The 25,118-nt window shown below is 35.0% G+C and overlaps 1 protein-coding gene across 2 annotated transcripts in view; it reads left to right on the plus strand.

Moving 5' to 3' along the window:
- The window catches only part of LOC123557719 (uncharacterized), a 48,265-nt gene extending 32,074 nt beyond the window's left edge, over window positions 1-16,191 (plus strand). For both annotated transcript variants that reach the window (XM_045349360.2, XM_045349361.2), the window contains exons 16-21: window positions 583-760; window positions 3,010-3,143; window positions 6,051-6,145; window positions 8,223-8,301; window positions 10,307-10,415; window positions 12,718-16,191. In XM_045349360.2, coding sequence (XP_045205295.2) covers window positions 583-760; window positions 3,010-3,143; window positions 6,051-6,145; window positions 8,223-8,301; window positions 10,307-10,415; window positions 12,718-12,797 — 675 coding nt within the window. In that variant the 3' untranslated portion in view covers window positions 12,798-16,191. The remainder of the gene's footprint in view (window positions 1-582; window positions 761-3,009; window positions 3,144-6,050; window positions 6,146-8,222; window positions 8,302-10,306; window positions 10,416-12,717) is intronic.
- The last annotated feature ends 8,927 nt before the right edge of the window (window positions 16,192-25,118 follow it).

Here is a 25,118-nt window from a genome sequence, read left to right on the forward strand (position 1 = left end):
CATTTACCCAAAGATATTATATATAATGAGCTGCCTTCACTCTTGTTTTATGAGTAGGAGTTGTCATTTACTAATGGAGAATCACTTGGTACGAGTGAAGAAGTGTAGGGGTTCATTGTTTTGCTCATGTCTGTAGTTCAATCTGTCTGTCTATTAGTTTCCAGTCAATGACTAGAGAACACTTAGGCCTACAATGTTCAAACCTCACGGGAAGGCTGCCTGTGGTCAGTTGATGATTTCCTCTGTTTTTAAGATCAATATATCAATATATCAAAAGTCAAGATCAAAGTGACAATGTGAAAATGTTTAGAACTGTGGCACAATAATGGTTGAATAGATGTCCAAAATTATATTGGGGTCAAACATTAAGGTCACAGTGACCTTGATACTAAAAACAGTGGAGAATGCTTAGGTCTACTGTACATACAACAAACTGCAAAGCATGATTGCCTATGTCAGAAGATGATTCCTGTATATTTGGGAGATATTATTTTGAAGGTCAAAGGTCAAGTTCACTGTTTCTCCCACAGGCTATTTTTAGGGGCATATTTGTTTTACAAACAACTGTTTTCTTTTTATCAGCTTGGTTTGGATGGAGACAAATCTCTGTATAAGAAGCACATAGAGCCGCTGGTGTACTGCATAGCGTTACTTCTACCTATTTCGTATATTACTGGAGTCTTGTTTACACTAAGAACACATACATCATATGTTTATGATGAGTTTTATGAACAAGTAGCAGAGGATGGTGGTACTGGACGTAAGTACTTAGTTTAATTTAAAAAACACTTCTCCCCTAATCAATATTTGAAGAAAGTATTAGGGCCTGATAACATCAACTGTGTTTAGGGATTGCATGTAGGCAAATAAATGACCGCTAGAAATGATTTTTGGGTCAGTTGGTCAAAGGTCAAGAATAAACTTTCGATGGACAAATTAACAATTTTGAATAGATAATTGGTACTTGAATAGGTTTGTTGCCCTTATACAGCTAGTGAGTTTGTTTTTAGCTCACCTGTCACAAAGTGACAAGGTGAGTTTTTGTGATCGCGCGGCGTCCATCGTCCGTCCATGCGTGCGTGCGTGCGTCCGTAAACTTTTGCTTGTGACCACTCTAGAGGTCACATTTTTCATGGGATCTTTATGAAAGTTGGTCAGAATGTTCATCTTGATGATATCTAGGTCAAATTTGAAACTGGGTCATATGCTGTCCAAAACTAGGTCAGTAGGTCTAAAAATAGAAAAACCTTGTGACCTCTCTAGAGGCCATATATTTCACAAAATCTTCATGAAAATTGGTCAGAATGTTCACCTTGATGATATGTAGGTCAAGTTCGAAACTGGGTCACGTGCCTTCAAAAACTAGGTCAGTAGTTCTAAAAATAGAAAAACCTTGTGACCTCTCTAGAGGCCATATGTTTCACAAGATCTTCATGAAAATTGGTCAGAACGTTCACCTTGATGATATCTAGGTCAAGTTCGAAACTGGGTCACGTGCCATCAAAAACTAGGTCAGTAGGTCAAATAATAGAAAAACCTTGTGACATCTCTAAAGGCCATATTTCTCATGGGATCTGTATGAAAGTTGGTCTGACTGTTTGTCTTGATGATATCTAGGTCAAGTTCGAAACTGGGTTACGTGCGGTCCAAAACTAGGTCAGTAGGTCTAAAAATAGAAAAAATCTTGTGACCTCTCTAGAGGCCATATATTTCATGAGATCTTCATGAAAATTGGTCAGAATGTTCACCTTGATGATATTTAAGTCAAGTTTGAAAGTGGGACACGTGCCATCAAAAACTAGGTCAGTAGGTCAAATAATAGAAAAACCTTTTGACCTCTCTAGAGGCCATATTTTTTATGGGATCTGTATGAAAGTTGGTCTGAATGTTCATCTTGATGATATCTAGGTCAATTTCGAAAGTGGGTCACGTGCCTTTAAAAAACTAGGTCAGTAGGTCAAATTATAGAAAAACCTTATGACCTCTCTAAAGGCCATATTTTTCATGGGATCTGTATGAAAATTGGTCTGAATGTTCATCTTGATGATATCTAGGTCAAGTTAAAAACAGGGTCATGTGCGATATAGAAAAACCTTGTGACCTCTCTAGAGGCCATACTTGTGAATGGATCTCCATAAAAATTGGTCAGAATGTTCACCTTGATGATATCTAGGTCAAATTTGAAACTGGGTCACGTGCCTTAAAAAACTAGGTCAGAAAGTCAAATAATAAAAAAACCTTGTGACCTCTCTAGAGGCCATACTTTTCATGGGATCTGTATGAAAGTTGGTCTGAATGTTCATCTTGATGATATCTAGGTCAAGACTGAAACTGGGTCAACTGCGGTCAAAAACTAGGTCAGTAGGTCTAAAATTATTAAAATCTTTTGACTTCTCTAGAGGCCATATTTTTCAATGGATCTTCATGAAAATTGATCTGAATGTTCACCTTGATGATATCTAGGTCAGTTTCGAAACTGGGTCACGTGCGGTCAAAAACTAGGCCAGTAGGTATAAAAATAGAAAAACCTTGTGACCTCTCTAGAGGCCATATTTTTCATGAGATCTTCATGAAAATTAGTGAGAATGTTCACCTTGATGATATCTAGGTAAAGTTCAAAACAGGGTCACGTACCTTCGAAAACTAGGTCAATAGGTCAAATAATAGAAAAACCTTGTGACCTCTCTAGAGACCATATTTTTCAATGGATCTTCATGAAAATTGGTCAGAATTTTTATCTTGATAATATCTAGGTCAAGTTCAAAACTGGGTCACATGAGCTCAAAAACTAGGTCACTATGTCAAATAATAGAAAAAACGACGTCATACTCAAAACTGGGTCATGTGGGAAGAGGTGAGCGATTCAGGACCATCATGGTCCTCTTGTTGAATAAAACACATTTGTGACAAAAAAATGCCTAGTTAATATACAGACAAGACCATGTTTTATGAACATACCTGTAAATAGTGTTGTAGAACTAAAGGTGGCCATTGTTTGCATTGTCACAGATCATGGTGCCCCACAGTGGTCAAGAATCAAAAGTTGTTTCATATTGTTATGCTGTGCTACACTGATAGCGTTGTGTGCAGATCTGATAGCAGAAAACATACAAGAACTACTGGAATCTTCCGGAGTTTCAGAGGTTAGCATTTAACCCTTACCCGGCTAAATTTCTATAATGAACTTGTCCATCTTTCAATTTGGACAGTATCATTAACTGTTAAAAGGGGTGCTTGTTAAAAAAAGAAGATACTGACTGAATGGCGAACAGAGCAGATCATGATCAGACTGCATGGATGTTCAGGCTGATCATGATGTACACTGGTTGCAAAGGCAGAATCAGTCGTGTCCAGCATGATAAGGGTTAACATTTGGATTTCATTTTTGAAACATCAAACAAGTGCAAGGACGTCGCAGACAACTTTTTTGGCCAAGCATAATATCGGCCGTAAGTGGCCGTACCAGTTTTTTCGCATTTAATTTCATTTTTTGCTTTGATTAAAAGTGCCAAAATATTGCCTTCTTACTGTAATCGGCCGTACCAGTTTTTTTGCATTTAATTTCATCTTTTACTTTGATTAAAAGTGCTGAAATATTGCCTTCTTACTGTAATTATCCACAACGAGCAGTATCTGTCATGATTGCCCGCGGGTGTGAAAACAACTTTGTGTCAAACGTATTGACCCTGCTTGACTGGACTAAACGATTATCTGATGGATCTTTAATCCGGTATGATTTAAAGGACGATTCCTTTTATAATCTATAATAATTTTTAAATAAAAAAACATGCCATATGTGTAAAAAAATTGGAAACAATTGTGTTTTTTGCGGCATAATAAAACAAAAATAACCGAAAGCTAATTTCTTCTGATTATTAGGACTAATCTTAGATAATTGCTTTAAATCAAACAAAATGCCGACATACATCTCAACTATAAAAAAATTGGAAACTTTGTTTCTATCTACTCTAAATTCTGAAACTGTAAGCTTAACTTATTGCTTTGATGCCACCGCCTGATGAGCGAAATAGTTGTTTTCTATGTCTTGGCTGACACTCTGAAATACATCAATAATTATAGCAATCTGCTAAAATTGGGCAAATTTTGAATAGTTATCCTTGAAAAATATTATGAAATCGACTGAAAATTTTAACCGACAATGCTTTCATGATGCAAGAAAAACGCACTTACTGGCTTCCCAAATATTAAAATTTACTTAGGCGATACCCCCAAAGCCCCCTTAAGAGAGGGGGGATATTCCTCCTTGCTCTACCCCCTCTCTTGCCTTCGGCACTATGACGTCCCGTGGCCGGACCAGTTTTTCGAAGCCGGCGACGACCCTGAAGTCGGATTTTAGAGTGAACATTTATGATTTTACGGTAAATTTGTTTAGAAGTACTTTGTCTTCATAATTAGGAGAAACTGCTGAAGGGTATTTATTAAACAGGATGGCCTTTGGCAATAAGATAGGGACTGTGTTCGAGTTAGGGGCCAAACTGTTAATATAATGGTTGTTCAAGTAATTGGATACCATTTGGTTCAAGATACAGTTTCTTACCTGAAAGCAAATGCCACAATGGTAAAAACAGACATATCCCACATGTATCAGATGGTGAGGTATGTGCAGGAGAACATTTTGAGAATGTCAAGGGAAATACACTGTATCTTTTAAAATCATATAGGAAATTTCATTGCATAAGAATATGTTTGCTGTTACCAATCATTCTGTAAATTTAGAAATTATATATCCCAAACAGTGATTTGTCACTAAATAAAATCATTTTCGTTTATGCTTTTCCTTGAAATACTGGAATATATCAGTGAAATAACATTGATATTTTCCCTGTTTCAAACAGTGAAAATAACATTTTTTGTTGTTCATTGGTACGGAACTACTCTTGAATGCAGAATAATTTGAATTATAAATAGTCGGAAGTTCTTTGCTTAATATATTTCAATAAAGATATGGATGTATATAAATACCTCCACGGACGTAAAGATATATACGCTCCACTATAAAAATATATGAAAGAAATATTAAAACTTCATATAAGTATTTGACAGTAGATATAATATTGTGACATGACACAGTGCACATGACGTTGTGCAGATGGAATGGGTATAATTTGATTACTGGTAAACCATTAGAATTAATAAAATAAAAAGAAAATTTGTTTGTTTTGCATGTAAGATCAAAGTATATTTCACTTATGAACACCATAATTTAAATTTTCACTCCTGAAAATATTGCATATGGTGTTCATTTGGTGAAATCAAAGAAGTATAAAATACACAGAATGGCAACTGGCTGTAATCTCGCGTGAGCTCGTGTCAGAGCGTGATTCGGCGTTATCTTACTAAAAACAAACATCAGAGAGCATGGAGTTACAATTTGTACGTTTAAAACTACATTTAAAATACATGTTAGCTTCTAAAACAAAATTAGTTTAATTTGAAATGGTCTTAAGACACGGAAGTACACGTTTTTTTTGCCATCGAAAAAAGCGTGGTCATACGGTGATAATTATTTTACCGATGAATAATTGCTTTCGCATACAAAATGGCGCGTGGAGAAAGCGCCACTTCCGGTAAACGAGATCTCGTTTTTTTGTCACGGGAGGTTGGCGAGATTTGCTCTATAAGCCTTTCAAGTTGCCAATCTATTTATTTTTTATAGCTCTTTGGTGAAATATATTGTGATCTTACACTGAAACAAACAAATACATGTATCCACTCTGTAGTTCAGATGTGAAGGTATTTTATCATGAGAGAGCAGCCAGTGTGATATGATTATACGCATCTGAACAACAAAGAATGGTTTTATTTAGGAGAAAATCACTGAGACATATTATTCTAACCCGATTTCAAGGATTATTATCTACATCTTTGGCAAACAGCCAGGAAGTATTTACCTGTTTTGCATGATGTTCTTTTCTAAGATGCTGCTATGACATTTGACACTATGACTTAATAATTTTGACTTAAAAACAGTAATTTTTCACAATATCAACCTTCTTTGTTTAAAAGGAAATTTATATTCACTATTTCAGTATTTTATTGGTGTTACAATGATTGCCATGATTCCGGAGTTACCTGAGATTATCAATGGAATACAGTTTTCCCTGCAAAATAACGTTAACTTGGGGTAAGTTGAGGACTTTCTATTTTGAGGCATTTGAAATATTGTAAAAAGTAAGTGTATAGAATTGAATAACTCACAAGAAATTTTAAAATTTTTAACAGCAAGTTTGTATACTGTGAAATCATTAATATTCGTGGGGGACTAATTTTCGTGGATTTCGTGGCTGAGTCAATTGACTAAATTTAATCCCAACGAACCAGTACAATTTCCATTCACTTTATGTTCAAAAGTTGAAATCCACGAATTTATACCACCACAAAATTGCCGTGTTGACCAAAACCACGGAATTTCATGCCCTCGAAATTAAATGATTTTACAGTATTCTGATTTAAAAATATAAAAACTGGGTCTACAGTAATGAAACTGAGTTTAGGGGCCAGTGTCTGATCTCCAGCATCTGATTGGTTGATTCTGAGCTCAAACTTAATGTTGACCAATGGCAGGTCAGCATTCTCAGACTGGTTGACCAATGGCAGGGCAGCATTCTCAGACTAGTTGACCAATGACAGGGCAGCATTCTCAGACTGGTTGACCAATGGCAGGGCAGCATTCTCAGACTGGTCGCAAAACTCAATTTTAAATCATTGAAACCTGATTGATGTACTGTACATTAACTCTAGGATGGTTAGTGTATTTCAAAAATACCTTTTTATTGACATCCATATTGTAAGTGCTCATATATATTATAATTCAGTCCTGAATTGGGTTTCTGTACATTTTTGAAATTTTACGGAAATTGAAATGGAACCTCAGTAATTATGTTACTACTGTAACAGTAACAGTACAATATAAAATCATTTTGAATGCATTTCCACTTTTTGCCAACTTTGTTCTGTTATTCATACATTGAACTGGCTTAACTGAAAATATATTACTAACTATCCTGATAACTGTGATTTGTATGGATTTTTAAAACAAAAAACAGTGTAGAATATGCAGCCTTACTTCTTATCTTTCCTTCTGTGTTCTTTGTGCCATATCAAACACCAGGCTGCATAGTAATATATTCTTCTATATTTTTGTGCACTGTTTACATTCAAATTTATGAAGTTAAGTAAATTTACTACACTCTGAATAAAGTTTTTATCTATGCTCTACACAATAGTCCTTTAATTTTTGCATTCAAAGTTTAGTAAATGATTCAGTGTTTAGTAAATGATTCAATGTTCAGAAAGTGGTTTAATGCGAATGGTTCAGTGTTTAGTTAATAGTTCAATGTTTAGTGAATGATTCAAAGTTCAGTGTTTAGTAAATGATTCTATGTTTAATTTCTAGTAAATGATTCAATGTTTAGTAAATGATTCAGTGTTTAGCAAATGATTCAATGTTTAGTAAATGGATATCTGAAACTGTTGTTTCAAATTTTCACATATTTCCATGAACTGAAGCCAATGTCCTAAGTTATAACTGTGTTTGGAGACCAGTCACAAATTTCTAGTACCTGATTGGTCATCAAACTATTTTTTTTTTTGTCATTAAGGAGCCAAGAAATTATTGCTAAAAATAACCAACAGTTGACTTGTGAAAAAGATGAAACATTGAGTTGTAGCAATTATTTTCAGTTTTTTTTGGATAAAGATAGAGCAAAAACTGTCTTGATATCATTGCTTTTAAAATGCCTTAGTGTCCATGCTCTCCATCAGGTCCTAAACAAACACTGGGGTCACGACCATGCTCTCCATCAGGTCCTAAACCCAACACTGGGGTCACGACTATGCTCTCCATCAGGTCCTTAACCCAAGACATCTAAGTACATGGCATCAGTTATTAACTTACATAAACAGAAAAGTGATATTGATGTGTGAATACTGATATGTCATATTATGAGAGATATAAATAATGTGCTACTTGTTAAAAGTTTTTAAAATACTATATTTTATCCTTCTTGTATTTTGAAGTGTATATATTTAAAAATAGAATAAAAAATAACATAAAATTTTGTCCCTAAATTGTGCGTCCACGTGCTTAATTTAATCCAGTTTTGAGACACCAACCCCAGCTGAAAATTAGCAAACCTCCAGTTTTGGGATTCTGAACTTATCACATGTATGAACCAACTAGATTTGTAACTGTATTTCAGAATTGAAATAGGCACTAATACAGCCATACAGGTGTGCTTGATTCAAGTTCCAGCTTTAATACTCATCAATCTTATATATGTAAGTACATTGTACATGAACTTTTTTTTAATTCTTTAAAATGAAATGCATTTTAGAGGACACAGACAAAAGATATTGGATAAAGTTGTCAAAACATTTTTATGCCCCCCTTCAAAGAAGGAAGGGTATATTGTTTTGCAGATGTCGGTCGGTCCGTCCGTAGACCAATCCGTTTCCGGATGATAACTCAAGAATGCTTGGGCCTAGGATCATGAAAGTTGATAGGGAGGTTGGTCATGACCAGCAGATGACCCCTATTGATTTTGAGGTTAGTAGGTCAAAGGTCAAGGTCACAGTGACCCAGAACAGTTAAACAGTTTCTGGATGATAACTCAAGAACGCTTAGGCCCAGGATCATGAAAGTTGATAGGGAGGTTGGTCATGACCAGCAGATGACCCCTAAATGTCAAGGTCACAGTGACCCGGAACAGTTAAATGGTTTCCGGATGATAACTCAAGAACGCTTGGGCTTAGGATCATGAAAGTTGATAAGGAGGTTGGTCATGACCAGCAGATGACCCCTATTGATTTTGAGGTCAGTAGGTCAAAGGTCAAGGTCACAGTGATCCAGAACAGTTAAACAGTTTCCAGATGATAACTCAAGAACGCTTTGGCCTAGGATCATGACAGTTGATAGGCAGTTGGTCATGACCAGCAGATGACCCCTATTGATTTTGAGGTCAGTTGGTCAAAGGTCAAGGTCACAGTGACCCGGAACAGTTAAATGGTTTCTGGATGATAACTCGAGAATGCTTGGGCCTAGGATCATGAAAGTTGATATGGAGGTTGGTCATGACCAACAGATGACCCTATTTATTTTGAGGTCTGTAGGTTAAAGGTCAAGGTCACAGTGACCCGGAACAGTTAAACCATTTCTGGACGATAACTTGAGAACGCTTGGGCCTAGGATCATGAAAGTTGATAGGGAGGTTGGTTATGATCAGCAGATGACCCCTATTGATTTTGAGGTCAGTAGGTCTAAGGTCAAGGTCACTGTGACCCCGAATAGTTGAACATTTTCAGGATGATAACTGAAGAACGCTTGGGCCTAGGATCATGAAAGTTGTTAGGGAGGTTCATCATGACCAGCAGATGACCCCTGTTTATTTTTAGGTCAATAGGTCAAAGGTCAAGGTCACATTGACCCAGAACAGTATAACTTTTGTGTACACTGACCAAATAATTTCTGTTCCTTGTGCAATTACTGAATGCATCAAGGGCGCGGGGGGGGGGGGGGGGGGGGGGGGCATTTCGTGTTCTACGAGCTCTTGTTTTGATATGCATGAAAAAGAAATTGGGTATAGATACATGCTTAATTTTTGTAAATAAAAAACCTCCAGTTTTGAGACCCCTACTCCAGCAGAAAAATAGGAAGGCATCAGTTTTGATATTCTAACTTACCACATGTCACACTTATAACTAAGGACCTTAACCTTTAGCCTGCTGGCGGCAAGTGATTTTGCCTTTGCGACCAGTGCAGACCAAGATCAACATACACATCTGTGCAGACTGATCATGGTCTGCACTGTTCGCTATTCAGTCAGTAAATTTTCAGTGAACACCCCTTTGAGTAATAAGTGGTACTGCCCAATTTGAATGATGGATCAGTCCATTTTAGAAATATAGCAGGGTAAAGGTTAAACAGAAATGTACATTTGATTGTCACAACAGTTATATCTTAATACTATTACACATATGAATTATCCGATATAACTAAACAAAATTCAGTTTGATCTAACTGAAGGAAGTGTAGGTGTTGGATATTTTTTTTTTTGGGTGGGGGATTAGGTGTGGGGATGGGTTCTATGGTCAAAACTGGTCATTTTATCATAAATATATTAATACATGTATAAAATTTGTTTATCATTGTTCATCTATGCAGTAGTGACTCAATGAATCAGCAATGTTGATCATTATTATCTAACAGTCTTCTTACAAAATAGCAGCCAATTTCAGCCAATGAAAATTCTTCTAACAACTGATGAATGGTGTTCCTACTTTTCAGCCACTGAATTTCATTCTTGTATTCAATGATGTACATCTGTGGGCTGTGATATTCTCTGTGATTGTAATCAACTATATCTTCCAAGACGGCAAAAGTGACTACTTCCAAGGTATGTGTACTGTTTACAATCTAATTTTAGTTTATCAATATATCTACTGTAGAAATGTTTGCGACCTGAAAATGGCCGAGAATTTAAGAAATTCACAAAAATATCAGCCAGCATAAATTTCCACATTTACCTAGACACATCATTATATTGAAGTAAAGATAAACAAACTTAGCTTTGCCACTTCAGTTCTCGGCGAATCGCGAATATTTACGCTCATGTAACATCTGGAATTGGTAGTTTGCAAACTTTTTTAAATCTCTGAAATTGGTTAATCTTACAATAGGATTTATTTTGTTTGTTGCACTTTTTAGCTCACCTGAGCAATGCTCAGGTGAGTTTTTCTGATCGCTCGATGTCCGGCGTCCGTTGTCCGTCGTCCGGCGTCTGTCAACATTTAGCTTGTGTATGCGATAGAGGCTGTATTTTTCAATTAATCTTCATGAATATTGGTCAGAATGATAACCTTGATGAAATCTAGGCCAAGTTCGAAAATGGGTCATCTTGGGTCAAAAACTAGGTCACTAGGTCAAATCAAAGAAAAACCTTGTGTATGCGATAGAGGCTGTATTTTTAGCTCACCTGAGCTCTTCATGAATATTGGTCAGAATGATAACCTTGATGAAATCTAGGCCAAGTTCGAAAATGGGTCATCTGGGTTCAAAAACTAGGTCACTAGGTCAAATCAAAGAAAAACCTTGTGTATACGATAGAGGCTGTATTTTTCAATTGATCTTCATGAATTTTGGTCAGAATGATTGCCTTGATGAAATCTAGGCCGAGTTCGAAAATGGGTCATCTCAGGTCAAAAACTAGGTCACTAGGTCAAATCAAAGAAAAACCTTGTGTATGCGATAGAGGCTGTATTTTTCAATTGATCTTCATGAATTTTGGTCAGAATGATTGCCTTGATGAAATCTAGGCCGAGTTCGAAAATGGGTCATCTTGGGTCAAAAACTAGGTCACTAGGTCAAATCAAACAAAAACCTTGTGTATGCGATAGAGGCGGTATTTTTCAATTGATCTTCATGAATTTTGGTCAGAATGATTACCTTGATGAAATCTAGGCCGAATTCGAAAATGGGTCATCTGGGGTCAAAAACTAGGTCACTAGGTCATATCACGAAAAAACCTAGTGTATGCGATAGAGGCTGTATTTTTCAATTGATCTTCATGAATTTTGGTCAGAATGATTGCCTTGATGAAATTTAGACCAAGTTCGAAAATGGGTCATCTGGTTTCAAAAACTAGGTCACTAGGTCAAATCAAAGAAAAACCTTGTGTATGCAATAGAGGCTGTATTTTTCAACTGATCTTCATGAAATTTAGCCAAAATGATTACCTTGATAAAATCTAGGCTGATTTCGAAAATGGGTCATCTGGGTACAAAAACTAGGTCACTAGGTCAAATCGAAGAAAAACATTGCGTATGCAATAGAGGATGTATTTTTCAATTGATCTTCATGAAATTTGGTCAGAGTGATTGCCTTGATGAAAACTAGGTCGAATTTGAATATGGGTCATCTGAGGTCAAAAACTAGGTCACTTGGTCAAATCAAAGAAAAAACTTCTGTATGTGATAGAGGCTGTATTTTTCAGTTGATCTTCATGAATTTTGGTCAGAATGATTGCCTTGATAAAATCTAGGTCGAGTTTGAACATGGGTCATCTAGGGTCAAAAACTAGGTCATATCTAAGAAAATTCTTGTTTTATCGCAAGAGACCAATTTTTTGGTCCAATCGTAATGAAAATTGGTCAGAATATTTGTTTCCATGAAATCACTAGGTCAAACATGTTTTACACTGTTATGGAGTGTTTCTTAGGTGAGCGACCTAGGGCCATCTTGGCCCTCTTGTTTCAACAATGTTTCAATTGTGTAATGGAAATCAGTTATACTGACAAATGTTCTTTGATTATGTAAAAGATTTGTGAAGGTCACTGATATAAAATGTTAGGAGAAGACAAATGTATTTTGATAAAGTTTTCCTTCACCCTTTTATTGTTTTAATCCTTATCATGCAGGACACGATTGATTCTGCCATTGCGACCAGTGTAGATCATGATCAGCCTGCAGATCTGTGCAGTCTGATCAAGATCTGCACTGTTTGCCATTCAGTCAGTTTCTTTGGTAAGCACCCCTTTCAACAGTTAATGGTACTGTCCAAATTGAAAGATGGATAAGTTCATTATAGAAATTTAGCTGGGTAAGTGTTAAAGTTATATTGTTTTATTGCATTACAAAATCACTTTGCTTTTATCTCAAGGTATAAATTTTTCACATTTTTTAAACTTCTCTGTTTTCAGGTTCAGCTCTTGTTGCCATATATGTGATCCTTTTATGTATGTACTTTTTTGTACCAACTCCAGAAAGTGCCAAATGTTGAGAATGGATGAAAATTGACATCTTATGAAAGAAGTGTCTCTGAAATGTACATTTGTACATGTAACAGGAGCAGAATATGTCACAGATAGTATCAGATATGCATCATATAGTATATTATAGAGAAAATGTCACCTTTTTGGGGGTTGCGTATTTCACAGGAATTGAAACACAACCAATGTACAAAATTTCTTGAAGGAAACATTTGAACTGTCAGTATATTCTGCATAAAAAGGACATTTCCTAAAGGTTTCTCAGCACATTACATCAGACTTCACCTTGAATGTCAAATAAAATCCATATTCAGGGGTTTCAGAGTGCTACATCAGACTTTCTAAGAAATAAACTTGCCAATTATAGCATGTTTTCATTTTCAGTTTATTAAGACCACATGCACTTGCAAGTCCAGTTAGTAGCATAATGATTTAATTTTGCGGACATAAAATTTCTTGATTTAGACCAAAACGGCTATTTCATCGGGATATGAATTCATAGATTTTACATGAAAAAATTAATAGGAATTTTGCTTTTTTGTTGGAATTTAATGTTGCGTTTTCACTCAATTACATTGAATTTAATTTTGTGGATTCACTCAACCATAAAATTCTGTCTCCCATGAATATTAATGATTTCACAGTAAGGATTTTACTGTTTTCATATATGGGAAAATATCATGCAGTGTCTTTATAGTATTGCACTAAAGGTTGTATTAAGTGCTGAATATACCTAATTTATTTACCTCAAGAGAAGTTGTTATATATAGCCTGGTAAGGTGTGTATTTTACCTGGCAAATCAACAAAAAATTCTGATATTGAAATATGTGATATGTTGTATTTATTTTCTAACACTTCTTTATGACAATTAAAGTATAAACAGGGTAACAATTTTAAAGGTGGTCAATCATTTTTTAAGAAAAAAGTTATGGTATTTTTCACTTTTGGTATATTCTGTTAGGGATTTATTTAAGGAACAAAAACAAGACCCATTACATAGTCTTAGAGTCATGTAACAAACGTTTCTTTTAATGAATTTTATAAAATTTTGCATTTACTCCCCATTAATATGATATTGTTAAAAAATTGAGTATTGCTTTTTTAAAAAAACAAGACCGTCTGTTCTCAAAGAGCTATGCTTAGTTAGCTGGGAAAGGCTGTATCTAATGGATTTCTCTCTGTCTCTATGTTCTAGGGGCTTTCTCTCATTATATCCCTCTGGTCAGATCACAATATGTCTATTCTAGTAGAGGATGAATTTACCATCCTGTATGGCTGCCTTTGTGCTATGTATTTAAATGTGTTTATCATGAAACGGGCGTTATATAAATCTAGTATAATGTAATATATATCCTAGTTGGGCGACCAAGAGAGGAAAATCAGTTAAAAAAAACAACAACATCCAGTGATAATCTAACTTTCATTAAGGGCTAAGCAAACATAAGTACATGTAAGTGTAAGTGATCAAATGTTTTGAACAAATCTGTTAACTTGACAAAAATCTGATTAACCACCTTTAAAAAGTTTCACTTAAATATTTTATCATTATATATCAATTTTAAATCTAGAAAATTCTCATCAAATGTATTTATTTTGGCTAAATATGTAAACTACCTGTTAACTTGTATTGTTTACCTTGTTGTGACAGCCATTGATTTGTTTTAAAAAATGCCAGGTTTTTCAATAGTACTGTAGTAAAAATTCATATTGTGTTTAGTTATACATTTATTAAATGTGTACTGTTTTTAAGTTGGCATAAATAGTGTTTATAAACACAAACATGTTTATTTCATATTTGCATAATTATCTATTTTTTATGTCCCTGCCATTAAAAATGAAGTGGGGCATATAGTGTCACAGTCAAGGTCACACATAGAGGTCAAAGGTTTTGCGTCATATGTCTTGTCCAGTGTATATCTTTTGTATAAATGGATGGATATTCAATTAACAAGGCGAAACATTCACCATAACTAGATAATGTATGGAGGGCAAGACATAGACTCCTAGCTAAAAGGTCAAGGTGGCCCATAGAGGTTTAAGATTTTAAGACTATAACTTTTGTATGAATGGATGGATATTCATGTAACTTGGAACAAACATATACCATTACTAGATGATACTGTACACTTAGAGGTTAAACATTTTACTTCATTTTTCCTGTCCTGCGGATAACTTAGTTGTGCATTGCTAAATTTTGAAAATACTTGGCGCAGTTAACCACCATAATCAAGATGTGTCATGTGCAAAATCCAGACATCTGAACTGTTCAGATGTCAAAGTCACACTTAGAGGAGATATTTCTTGCCTGTTCTAAAACTTTTCATGTACTTGTGCATATTCTAATAACTTGTAGGAGCATTCATGCAATTTGGGCATATTTTCTAGTTTTAATATGAAATTTGGACATAGTATAATTTAAACATGAATTACACAAAGTCATGTGATTGAATGAAAAAATGAAAAGGGTATATAGGATTTACATAACAAAATGGCACTTTTTTCAGAATTTTCGAAGTCAGTGATAAGATGCTTTTATTACATTAATGTCTAATTTAATCAAAATGTCGCAATAAAGCGTGAAAGTCTTTGTAAAAGTTTTATGAAGTGTTTCTAAATTAACACGTGTACACCCAATTTTCTCCAATTTGTGTGAGGGAAAAACAAAAAAAAAAGGAGTCATTTCCTTATATGAATTCTGTATACACCTACAATTAGTTATTATTATTTTTTAGATTGATTAGATGGTAATTGCATGCCTGAAGTGATTTTTAATCTTATTAAACCTATATTGGCATATGGGCCTTGCCCAAAATATGCGCAAGTGCCAGTATACATTTAGGAGTGCCATTTACAACTCTAGCAAATCAAGTGGTCCAGTGGTAACAGACTATGGAACAACACGTAGTGGTCGTGTGTTCGAGATCCAAGTCCGCCCAACTTAAATTACTACCAAGTGGGATAAGATCTTGTGTATGGGTGGATGCTAAAGAACCATGGAAGCATCCTGAATTGGACCATCTTGTTCTCCAACTAAAAAAAACATTTACAGTCTTTTGGAGGAAACATAAAAATAAGCTGAGAAACACACCCTCTAAAGTCTAAATACTTCAGGCATGTCTTTACCATTTAATAAATCGTTTGTTATATATCTAAATTTTATTATGCACATACATCTGTTTATTGGCATAGCATTTAACATGCCAATACCTGGTTATATGCATGGGTAAGGTGATTCTGAGCTGTTCAGTTGTGTTACTATTTATTAAAATTTACAGTAGTATAATAAACAAATTTACTTGAATTGTTGTACATCATATGTTGAAATTGCACAATACTAGGGTCTTTCTAGGATAATTTATTTATTATTATTTGCATGATAATCAATAAAATCCATTTGAAGTCAAGTGTATTGTAGACTTTTTTCTTGAGAGCATTTGTCCGTCGTCTGTCCACAATTTCTTGTGAACACAATAGAGACCACATTTTGCAATCAATTTTAATAAAACTTGCACACAACTTGTATTGGCATAATATCTCGGTTCCTTTCAAAAACTGGCCAGATCCCATCATGGGTTCCAGAGTTATGGCCCCTTAAAGGGCCAAAATTTGCTAGTTTTGGCTTGTGAACACGATAGAGACCACATTTTGCAATCAACTTTAATCAGACTTGCACACAATTTGTATTGGCATAATATCTCGGTTCCTTTCGAAAACTCGCCAGATCCCGTCATGGGTTCCAGAGTTATGGCTCCTTAAAGGGCCAAAATATGCTATTTTTGGCCCTACTTTCTTGTTTTTAGCTCACCTGAGCCGAAGGCTCATGGTGAGCTTTTGTGACCGCTCAATGTCTGTCGTGTGTCATGTGTCCGTCAACATTTTCTAAAACTGGCCAGATCTCATCATGGGTTCCAGAATTATGGCCCCTTAAAGGGCCAAAATTTGCTATTTTTGCCTTGTGAACACAATAAAGACCACATTTTGCAATCAACTTTTATCAAACTTGCACACAACTTGTATTGGCATAATACCTCGGTTCCTGTTGAAAATTGGCCAGATCTCGTTATGGGTTCTAGAGTTATGGCCCCTTAAAGGGCCAAAATTTGCTATTTTTGGCCCTACTTTCTTGTTTTTAGATCACCTGAGCCAAAGGCTCATGGTGAGCTTTTGTGACCACTCGGTGTCCGTCTCCGTCGTCCGTCGTGTGTCCGTCAACATTTCCTAAAAAAATCTTCTTCTTAAAAACCACTGGGCAGAATTACACCAAATCCTTGGATGGTCCCCTTTCAAAACTGTTCAAAGAATTTAATTCCATGCAGAACTCTGGCTGCCATGGCAACCGAAAGGAAAAACTTTAAAAATCTTCTTGTCCAAAACCGCAAGACATAGAACCATGATATTTGGCATGTGACATCATCTTATGGTCCTCTATCAAGTTTATTCAAATTGTGTCCCTTGGAAGAAAAGAGGCCCCGTCCCAGGGGTCACAAGTTTTACATAGACTTATATAGGAAAAAACTAAAAAAATCTTCTTGTCTAAAACCACAAGACCTAGACCTTTGATATTTGGTATGTAGCATTGCCTTGTGGTCCTCTACCAAAATTGTTCAAATTATTACCCTGGGGTCGAAAGAGGCCCCGGCCCGGGGGCCTCAAGTTTTACATAGACATATATAGGAAAAAACTTCAAAAATCTTCTTGTCTGAAACTACAAGACCTAGGCCTTTGATATTTTGTAGGTAGCATTGCCTTGTGGTCCTCTATAAAGTTTGTTCAAATTGTGCCCCTAGGGTGAAAAGAGGCCCTGCATCGGGGGTCCCAAGTTTTACATAGACTTATATAGGAGAAAACTTTAAAAACCTTCTTGTCTGAAACTGCAAGGCCTAGGCTTTTGAAATTTGGTGTGTTGCATTACCTGGTGGTTCTCTACGAAAATTATTCAAATTATTACCCTAGGGTGAAAAGAGGCTCTGCCCCGGGGGTCCCAAGTTTAACATAGACTTTAATATATAGGGGAAAAATAAAAAGCTTCTTGTCTGAAAGTTCAAGGCCTAGGCCTTTGATATTTGGTATGTATCATTGCCTAGTGGACCTCTAACAGGATTGTTCAAATTATGCACCTGGGGTGAAAAGAGGCCAAAAATTATCAGATCATATTTCCTAGACTGTTTAATTATATTTACCTGATGTACCCAAGTGATTACGTGTCACCTTACTGTGACCTTGACCTACATGTACTGACCTACTTTCTTGTTTTTTAAGATACAGCCTTGAAATTTGGATGGCATGTACAGTTTTGCATAACGATCTTAAAACTTACTTTCAATGACCATGAATGTAACCTACTGACCTACTTTCTAATATTTTAGCATCAGTTTTCCATTTGAAACATGGGCTCATATTACTCAGGTGAGTGATATAGGGCCATCATGGCCCTCTTAAACAAGAAACAGCTTTGAAATTTGGATGACATGTACAGTTTTGCATGCCGATCTTAAAACTGACTTTCAGTGACCATGAATGTGACCTACTGACCTACTTTCTTGTTTTTTAAGATACAGCCTTGAAATTTGGATGACATGTACAGTTTTGCACACCGATCTTAAAACTGACTTTCAGTGACCATGAACCTACTTTCTTGTTTTTTAAGATACAGCCTTGAAAATTGGATGACATGTACAGTTTTGATTGCCTGTCTTGAAACTGACCATCAGTGTGACCTACTGACCTACTTTCTTGTTTTTAAGCTACAGCAAAAAGATTTGGACCACCTGTAATATTTTTTTTACAGATTTCAAAAGTAATCTTGCATAATCTTTACCTTGACCCACTCTCCATTTTTTGTTGTTTTTAAAGCATAAGCTAAGAAATTTGTTCAAGCAAGCAACTCTACTCAGGTGAGCGATATAGGGCCATCATGGCCCTCTTGTTATTTTTCACTGCAATACGTTTTCCTATGAAAACTCCTGTATGGATTTTCGAATCATTTAATACTGTGAGATTCATATGTTTGGAGTCGGCGTCACTGGGCTGTTGTTTTTTTTCAAGAACATACAGTATTAAGAAATATATATAAAAATCCTTAAGGTTTATAGAAACATAATTACATAATACCACTTTCGGTTTGGGATTATAGCTAGAGCTCAGCCATCCAAGAAATGCGCCTGTGCCAAATCAGTTGCCAAATAGTATTACCTCTGAGTGCTAGTGGGTAAGACAGTACCCCTATCAGACAGACGTAGCAGTAATAATTTGATTCCTTAAAGTGGAATTATACGCATTTTTCAAGTAAAAATCCAGCTGAAATAGATATGTGTGTAAAAAGGATGGAGGAAATTATAGCTTTTAACACGATATACCAAACTCTTCCTGTTACCAGTACGAAATAATAACTTTCCAAATATGACTTTTCTTATTTTGACTGGGGCAGTCCTTTTAAGAAAAGTCAAACTGCACGCAGGAGCTGCTTCCCTTCAACTTCAGAAATCTCTACCAATAGCAATAGGTAAGGGAGATCATTGCGTAGAAGATTGAAGAATAACTATTATTTTATTAGTCCGATTTCTTTATTCTCTAAAACACCAACTTCAAGTACTTATGCGACATTGTCGTTAATTTAACACATTTAAATGCACAGCAACCGCAAATTGCTTTTATAAAACATTCACCAAAAACACACTTTGTACAGTAAGGTGTGCATAATGTCACTTTAATTTGTACTAACGTCAATCTTTACTTTTTTATCTAACTTTTAAAGATGAACAAAATGCGAAGATTGGTTGCATTTCTTTTCACATCACTCATATATTGACATGGCACTTAGCTTGAAATTAAATATATTGACATTAAAGCACGCGTCGATCCAAGTTAATGAATTTGCATGATTATGGATATTATGAAATATTTTCATTTCTCTTCTTACATGGGAAACTGAATTTAGACGAATTGATGATATATAAGTGCAGTATTAACACGGGGGAAAACGATCAGAACGTAATTGGAACGAATTGATCGTACATGTGTGCAGTCTCAGATTTAGTTTGTTAAATTTCGGACGCTAATTAGAACGGTTTGAGAATACAAGGTGAACAGATCTTTGGTTCTACTGACTAACTCGTGACAATGACAATGGAAGTGCCACAGTTGCAAGAATGTCCAGTAGATTTAGCTCCTGCCACACAGTCTACCAGGTATGTTGTTAAGTAATCTTACATCCGGCAACACAGTCTACCAGATACGATGTTGCTTATTCTAACACTTCAGAACTTAGAATAATTCATTAACATAATGCGACTACACAATGGATCAAATAACATACTTTATTTTATTATATACCTTTATCACATGTTTGACGTCGCGGGAGTGTAATAAAGCCATTACATAAAAATGATAATACACTAGTGTAATAAAGCTTTGACGTCGACGTCGTTTATAGTGGTAGGCGACGTTTGTCAAACTGACTTGTTTATATAGTAAAAGAAAGTTGAATTTTTGATGTTTCGACAGGAAAAGCTAACATGTGATAAAAAGAATATTACATTTGTGACTTTCCACATTCAATTTATTAAACTCGTTGAATAAACTTAATAAAATGCTCGGCGGAGCCTCGCATTTTATCATTTTATTCAACTCTAATAAATTCAATATGAAAAGACACTCATGTAATATCCTGTATATATAAATTCTGTAAAAAAATCGGCTTGTATTTCACAATTAAATATGAACAGGCAGAAAAAAATTCCGAATTGTACCTTTTAAATTCCGTATTGTACCTTCCGTATTGTATGCTGTCGGACTACTTTCATTAATATGCATGACTTGACACAGTTCGATAAATAGCGCACATAAAAACTTCACTTAGTTGATTAAATATTGAAGATATTTCGTTCAATAACAAAACCACAAACAAAAAGGTAGAGGTATATAATAAAAGGGTCATTATAACAGTAGCTAGATCTGGGACTTTATATTCGGCGCTCGTGGATTTTGCAAGATCGGATCACACTCGGCGCGCATCCCATATCGAGCTACTGTTATAATAATCCTATAATATACATATAGATCTATAAATTCTGTCAAGAATACTGCTTGTATCTCACAAGTAAATATGAACAGGTAGAAAAAGTTCCGTATTGTACCTTTTGAAGTGTATGTTGTCGGACTACTTTCATTTAATATGTATACATGACTTGATACAGTACACAAAAACTCCACTTATTTATATTTAAACATCGACAAACATACATGATTTCGTTCGATAACTAAGCAACAATCAAAGCCTTAGGATGTCTGGTGGTTGCGGGTTGTGTTATATTTATTTTCTGTTTAAATAGCCTCTATAAATATACATTAATGAAAAACAAATACAAATGTGGCTCATATCTAAGATGAACTCTGTCTGACCTAGCTTGTGATGTAACTATGGGCTGGAAAACCATATCATTGATAGATCTTATATAATCTTAAACAATGATCTATGAATGGATACAAATTGAATCAAAACTGCTTGATCATTGATAATTAATCCGCATTGTTCATGAATGGGTCTATTTTGTCTAGCACATGAACATCCTTTGGATGTGATTTGGAATCAAATAAAGATGCTATATGATTGTCAGAATTACACTTAACTTTGGTAGCGGGGTAAACCCGTAACCAAAAAAGGTGGAGGTATATACTAAAAGGGTCATTACAACAGTAGCTAGATCTGGGATTTTGTATTCGGCTCTCGTGGAATTTGCAAGGACGGATCACACTCGGGCGCTTGCGCGCTTCGTGAGATCCGATCGACAGCAGAATACAATACCCCAGATCCAACTAGTTTTATTATTAACCTATTGGATATGTATTTAAACTATGTTGTGTTCACCATATCATATTTGGAAAAATATCTCATTTTATATTTGAATAAATATGAAGAAGCAAATAACTTATTTGTTCAGAGAGTTTGTATTTAAGTTGAAATATTTGCATTCACTTTACATTTCGTATGGAAGTAAAAAGCGTTTATTTTCATATAAACAACATTGGCGTAATAATATCAAGGACGGCCCTTTTCGAAAAATAGCAGTCTGACGTCAGTAATAAAAGCATGTCAAAATATTAGCGTCGTTCAAATTGGACGCAAAAATTAAAAACAAAAACAAACCCCAACTAATTATAGCTTAAACTAACTTTTCTGATTGTAAAGATCGAAACTGAATTGACACGACAGTATGATTTTTCACTGGATTTAGAGATATTTTGAACAAAATGCAGGAATTATATTTTTATCGGAAGGCGAATTACAATTGAACGAGGGCGGGTCTTTTGGGCTGTTCTATTTAGATCTTGAAAAGATCGATATCCTGAAATTTATTTTTATTTTATGATATTCATGGAAAGAAAAACACTTATTTTAGTAGCAAGCTCCCGTGAAAATGAAAATTTAAGAATTGAATGTTATTTTGTGTGCGTCTATACGGGTATCAACCACATTTGGACTTCTTGCAGATCATCCAAGAACCGCTAGCGCGTTTCACTGATTTGAAAGAAATCTAAATATGGTTTATACGCGTTTAAACGCATAACAAATCACATTTAATTCTTAAATATCATCATGCTTTTAATTGAGTTTAAAATTATTTAAAATATACTTATTGACAGACGTTATAAAACACATGGTAAGACCGTAAGTATTCACATATCAGTGGTGACAGATTGCTATAAAATGGAAATTATTTAAATTTACGAAAATTAATGTCACGGAAAAGTGCCTTTGTATGTAAATTGATAAAACGTCTTTCTTTCAAGCTGGTCCGTAAGGAAACTTCGTGACAGAGTAGCTAAGGTCGTTGACTTCGAATCACTGTGGCTTCGAAACCTTAGTAAGGGTGTAGAATTCTTTCATACGAGGAAGCCACTAAGCTGGCTTGTGGGAGGTCTGTGGTTCTACCTAGGTATCAGCCAGTGCCTGAAATAATGCTCGAAAAGGGTAACCGTAGGGTTTTCTTCCACCAAGAAAAAATAGTTCCTTACGGTGGTAACATACTTTTTACATGCTCCATTCTTGTTGGTCCCAAAATGAAAAACATAAAATTCACCGATTTCATTTACATCAATAGATTTATTTAAATGCTTAAATGAAAGGGCATTTGAAATTAAAGACAGACGTTCTCGGAGATGATAAATCAGATTCAGAAAACGTGATTCATTTAGAAGTAAACGAACGTTAATGTAAATTCAATGTTTATTCATACGCGAGTGCAATCTTTTCGGTTTTCAGTTATGAAGTACAGATGCATCAGGTCAATACTACTGTCAACTGTCAGCCTATATTATTTTTAGAATTCTAAAACGAACTAACCTTGATAATTACACATTCAACTTGTAGTTGAAAAAAAAACTACTTTTGCAGCGTACCTATATTCTTTACATGAATCAGCTCTGTAGTTAAAAGATCAAGGTCACTGCAAGTATTAGCGTTACATTTGAAACGTGTGTTAATAATGATTTTTCTGAAAGTTTTACCCCTGGCAAAAATGAATTCGAGAAATACTAGTACCTGAATATCTCGAAAAAAAGCACGGGTATTTATGATATTTACGGTTTGTTCTGATGTCTTTCATGTTAAGCTACTTACAAAATTGCTCAATTAAAATTATTATGATTATTGTTAAATTTTAATCATGCATTTAATTGATTTTAGAATTTTTTCTTAAATTTTTTAAAAAAAAGTGTTTTTCGGGTGAGAAATCTAGAAATTTCTTGAACGATTTGTATCAGTTTTGTAATATCCTATGTACAAAAGTGAACGTTTACAAAACTTAATCATTTTTATGAAATTTAATTAATTTGCTTCAGTTCTTACGGACATTGTAACGTCTGTCAGTAGTCTGTCACACAAAGTGGGATCCTGTCTGCGATAACTTAAAAAGTACAAGGTATTTCTTCATGAAAGTTGATACATTGATAGATGCCAATATGGAGAATATGTACGGTATTTTTGTTGCTATGGTTACAAATGTGGTTGCTATGACAACAATTTTTTTTAAAGAAATGAGACAAATGTGTATCCTGCGATAATTTAAAGAGAATATTATGGAGAATATGCATACTATTTTATCTTCTCATTATATTCATCCATTTATCCTCACAAGTGATGGATTCCGTCACATCTTTAAAAAGTACAAGATATATTTCTTTTTCATGACACTAAGGAATAGATAGAAAACAATATTTATAATATACTGATCATTTTATTTTCTCCCTTTATCTGTATGTCCGTCCATTTGTCTGTCCATTAATCAGTCATAAAAGATAGTTCCTTTGTAATCTTCAAATGCATTTTTTTTCATAAGGGTGGATTATTTGACGATAATGCAGGTTCTTCGCTTAAATTTCAGTACAAAGATGAGATTCCTCTGAAGCAAGTATGACAAATGTCCCTTCCGACAGGGGACATTTACTGCCTGTCAATAACCTTTTTGTTTTTATTTTAGATATAAAATCTGGGCATTATATGAGCCACGCCATGAGAAAAACCAACATAGTGCGTTTGCGACCAGCATGGATCCAGACCAGCCTGCACATCCGCGCAGGTTGGTCAGAATCCATGCTGTTCGCTTTCAAAGCCTATTGAAATTAGAGAAACCGTTAGCGAACAGCATGGATCCTGACCAGACTGCTCACAGTTTTCGATTGGCGAATAGTTTATTACATTAAGTGGTCTTGAAACTGACAACAGCTGCGAACCTTTAAATAAATAAATGACATTAATATGCACACTTCCTTGTTGCCAGATTGTTCACGGCTATAATTACAGAGCAAATAAGCAAATGAAATTATATTTTATAAAAAAAACAAAAAAAACAAACAATTTCAATTACTCCGCGCATGTTAATAAACAATGAACTAGTCCTAAGTTTTTCAGGCTCTTTCCTAAACCTGTCTATAAAGACCACCCTTGGGAGAGCCAAAATGTGGTCTTTGTTGGGAGATGGTCTTTATTCACAGGTTAAAATACACTGTAAATGTTAAAATGGGAAACAAAACATGTGGTCTTTAGAGCCAGGTGGTCTCTGTTCAGAGGTGATCTTTAACACTGGTTTGACTGTATAATTAAAACAAATTTTAACTTAAAGTTATTATTGCTGAGTTATTATCATAACACATTGATATATCACCTTTTACACGCACATGTTCAAAAATGGTTTACATAATACTGACAAGACAAAACTACAAATAATTACGATTTCAAAACAAACCACACATAAATTTACACCTGAGCGCACACTATTTTATTTAAAACATACATTCAAGGGCTGTTCAAAAAGTAATGCGACTGTGTATGTAT

Source organism: Mercenaria mercenaria, chromosome 5, assembly GCF_021730395.1.
Source record: "Mercenaria mercenaria strain notata chromosome 5, MADL_Memer_1, whole genome shotgun sequence".
Taxonomy (NCBI): Eukaryota; Metazoa; Mollusca; class Bivalvia; order Venerida; family Veneridae; genus Mercenaria; species Mercenaria mercenaria.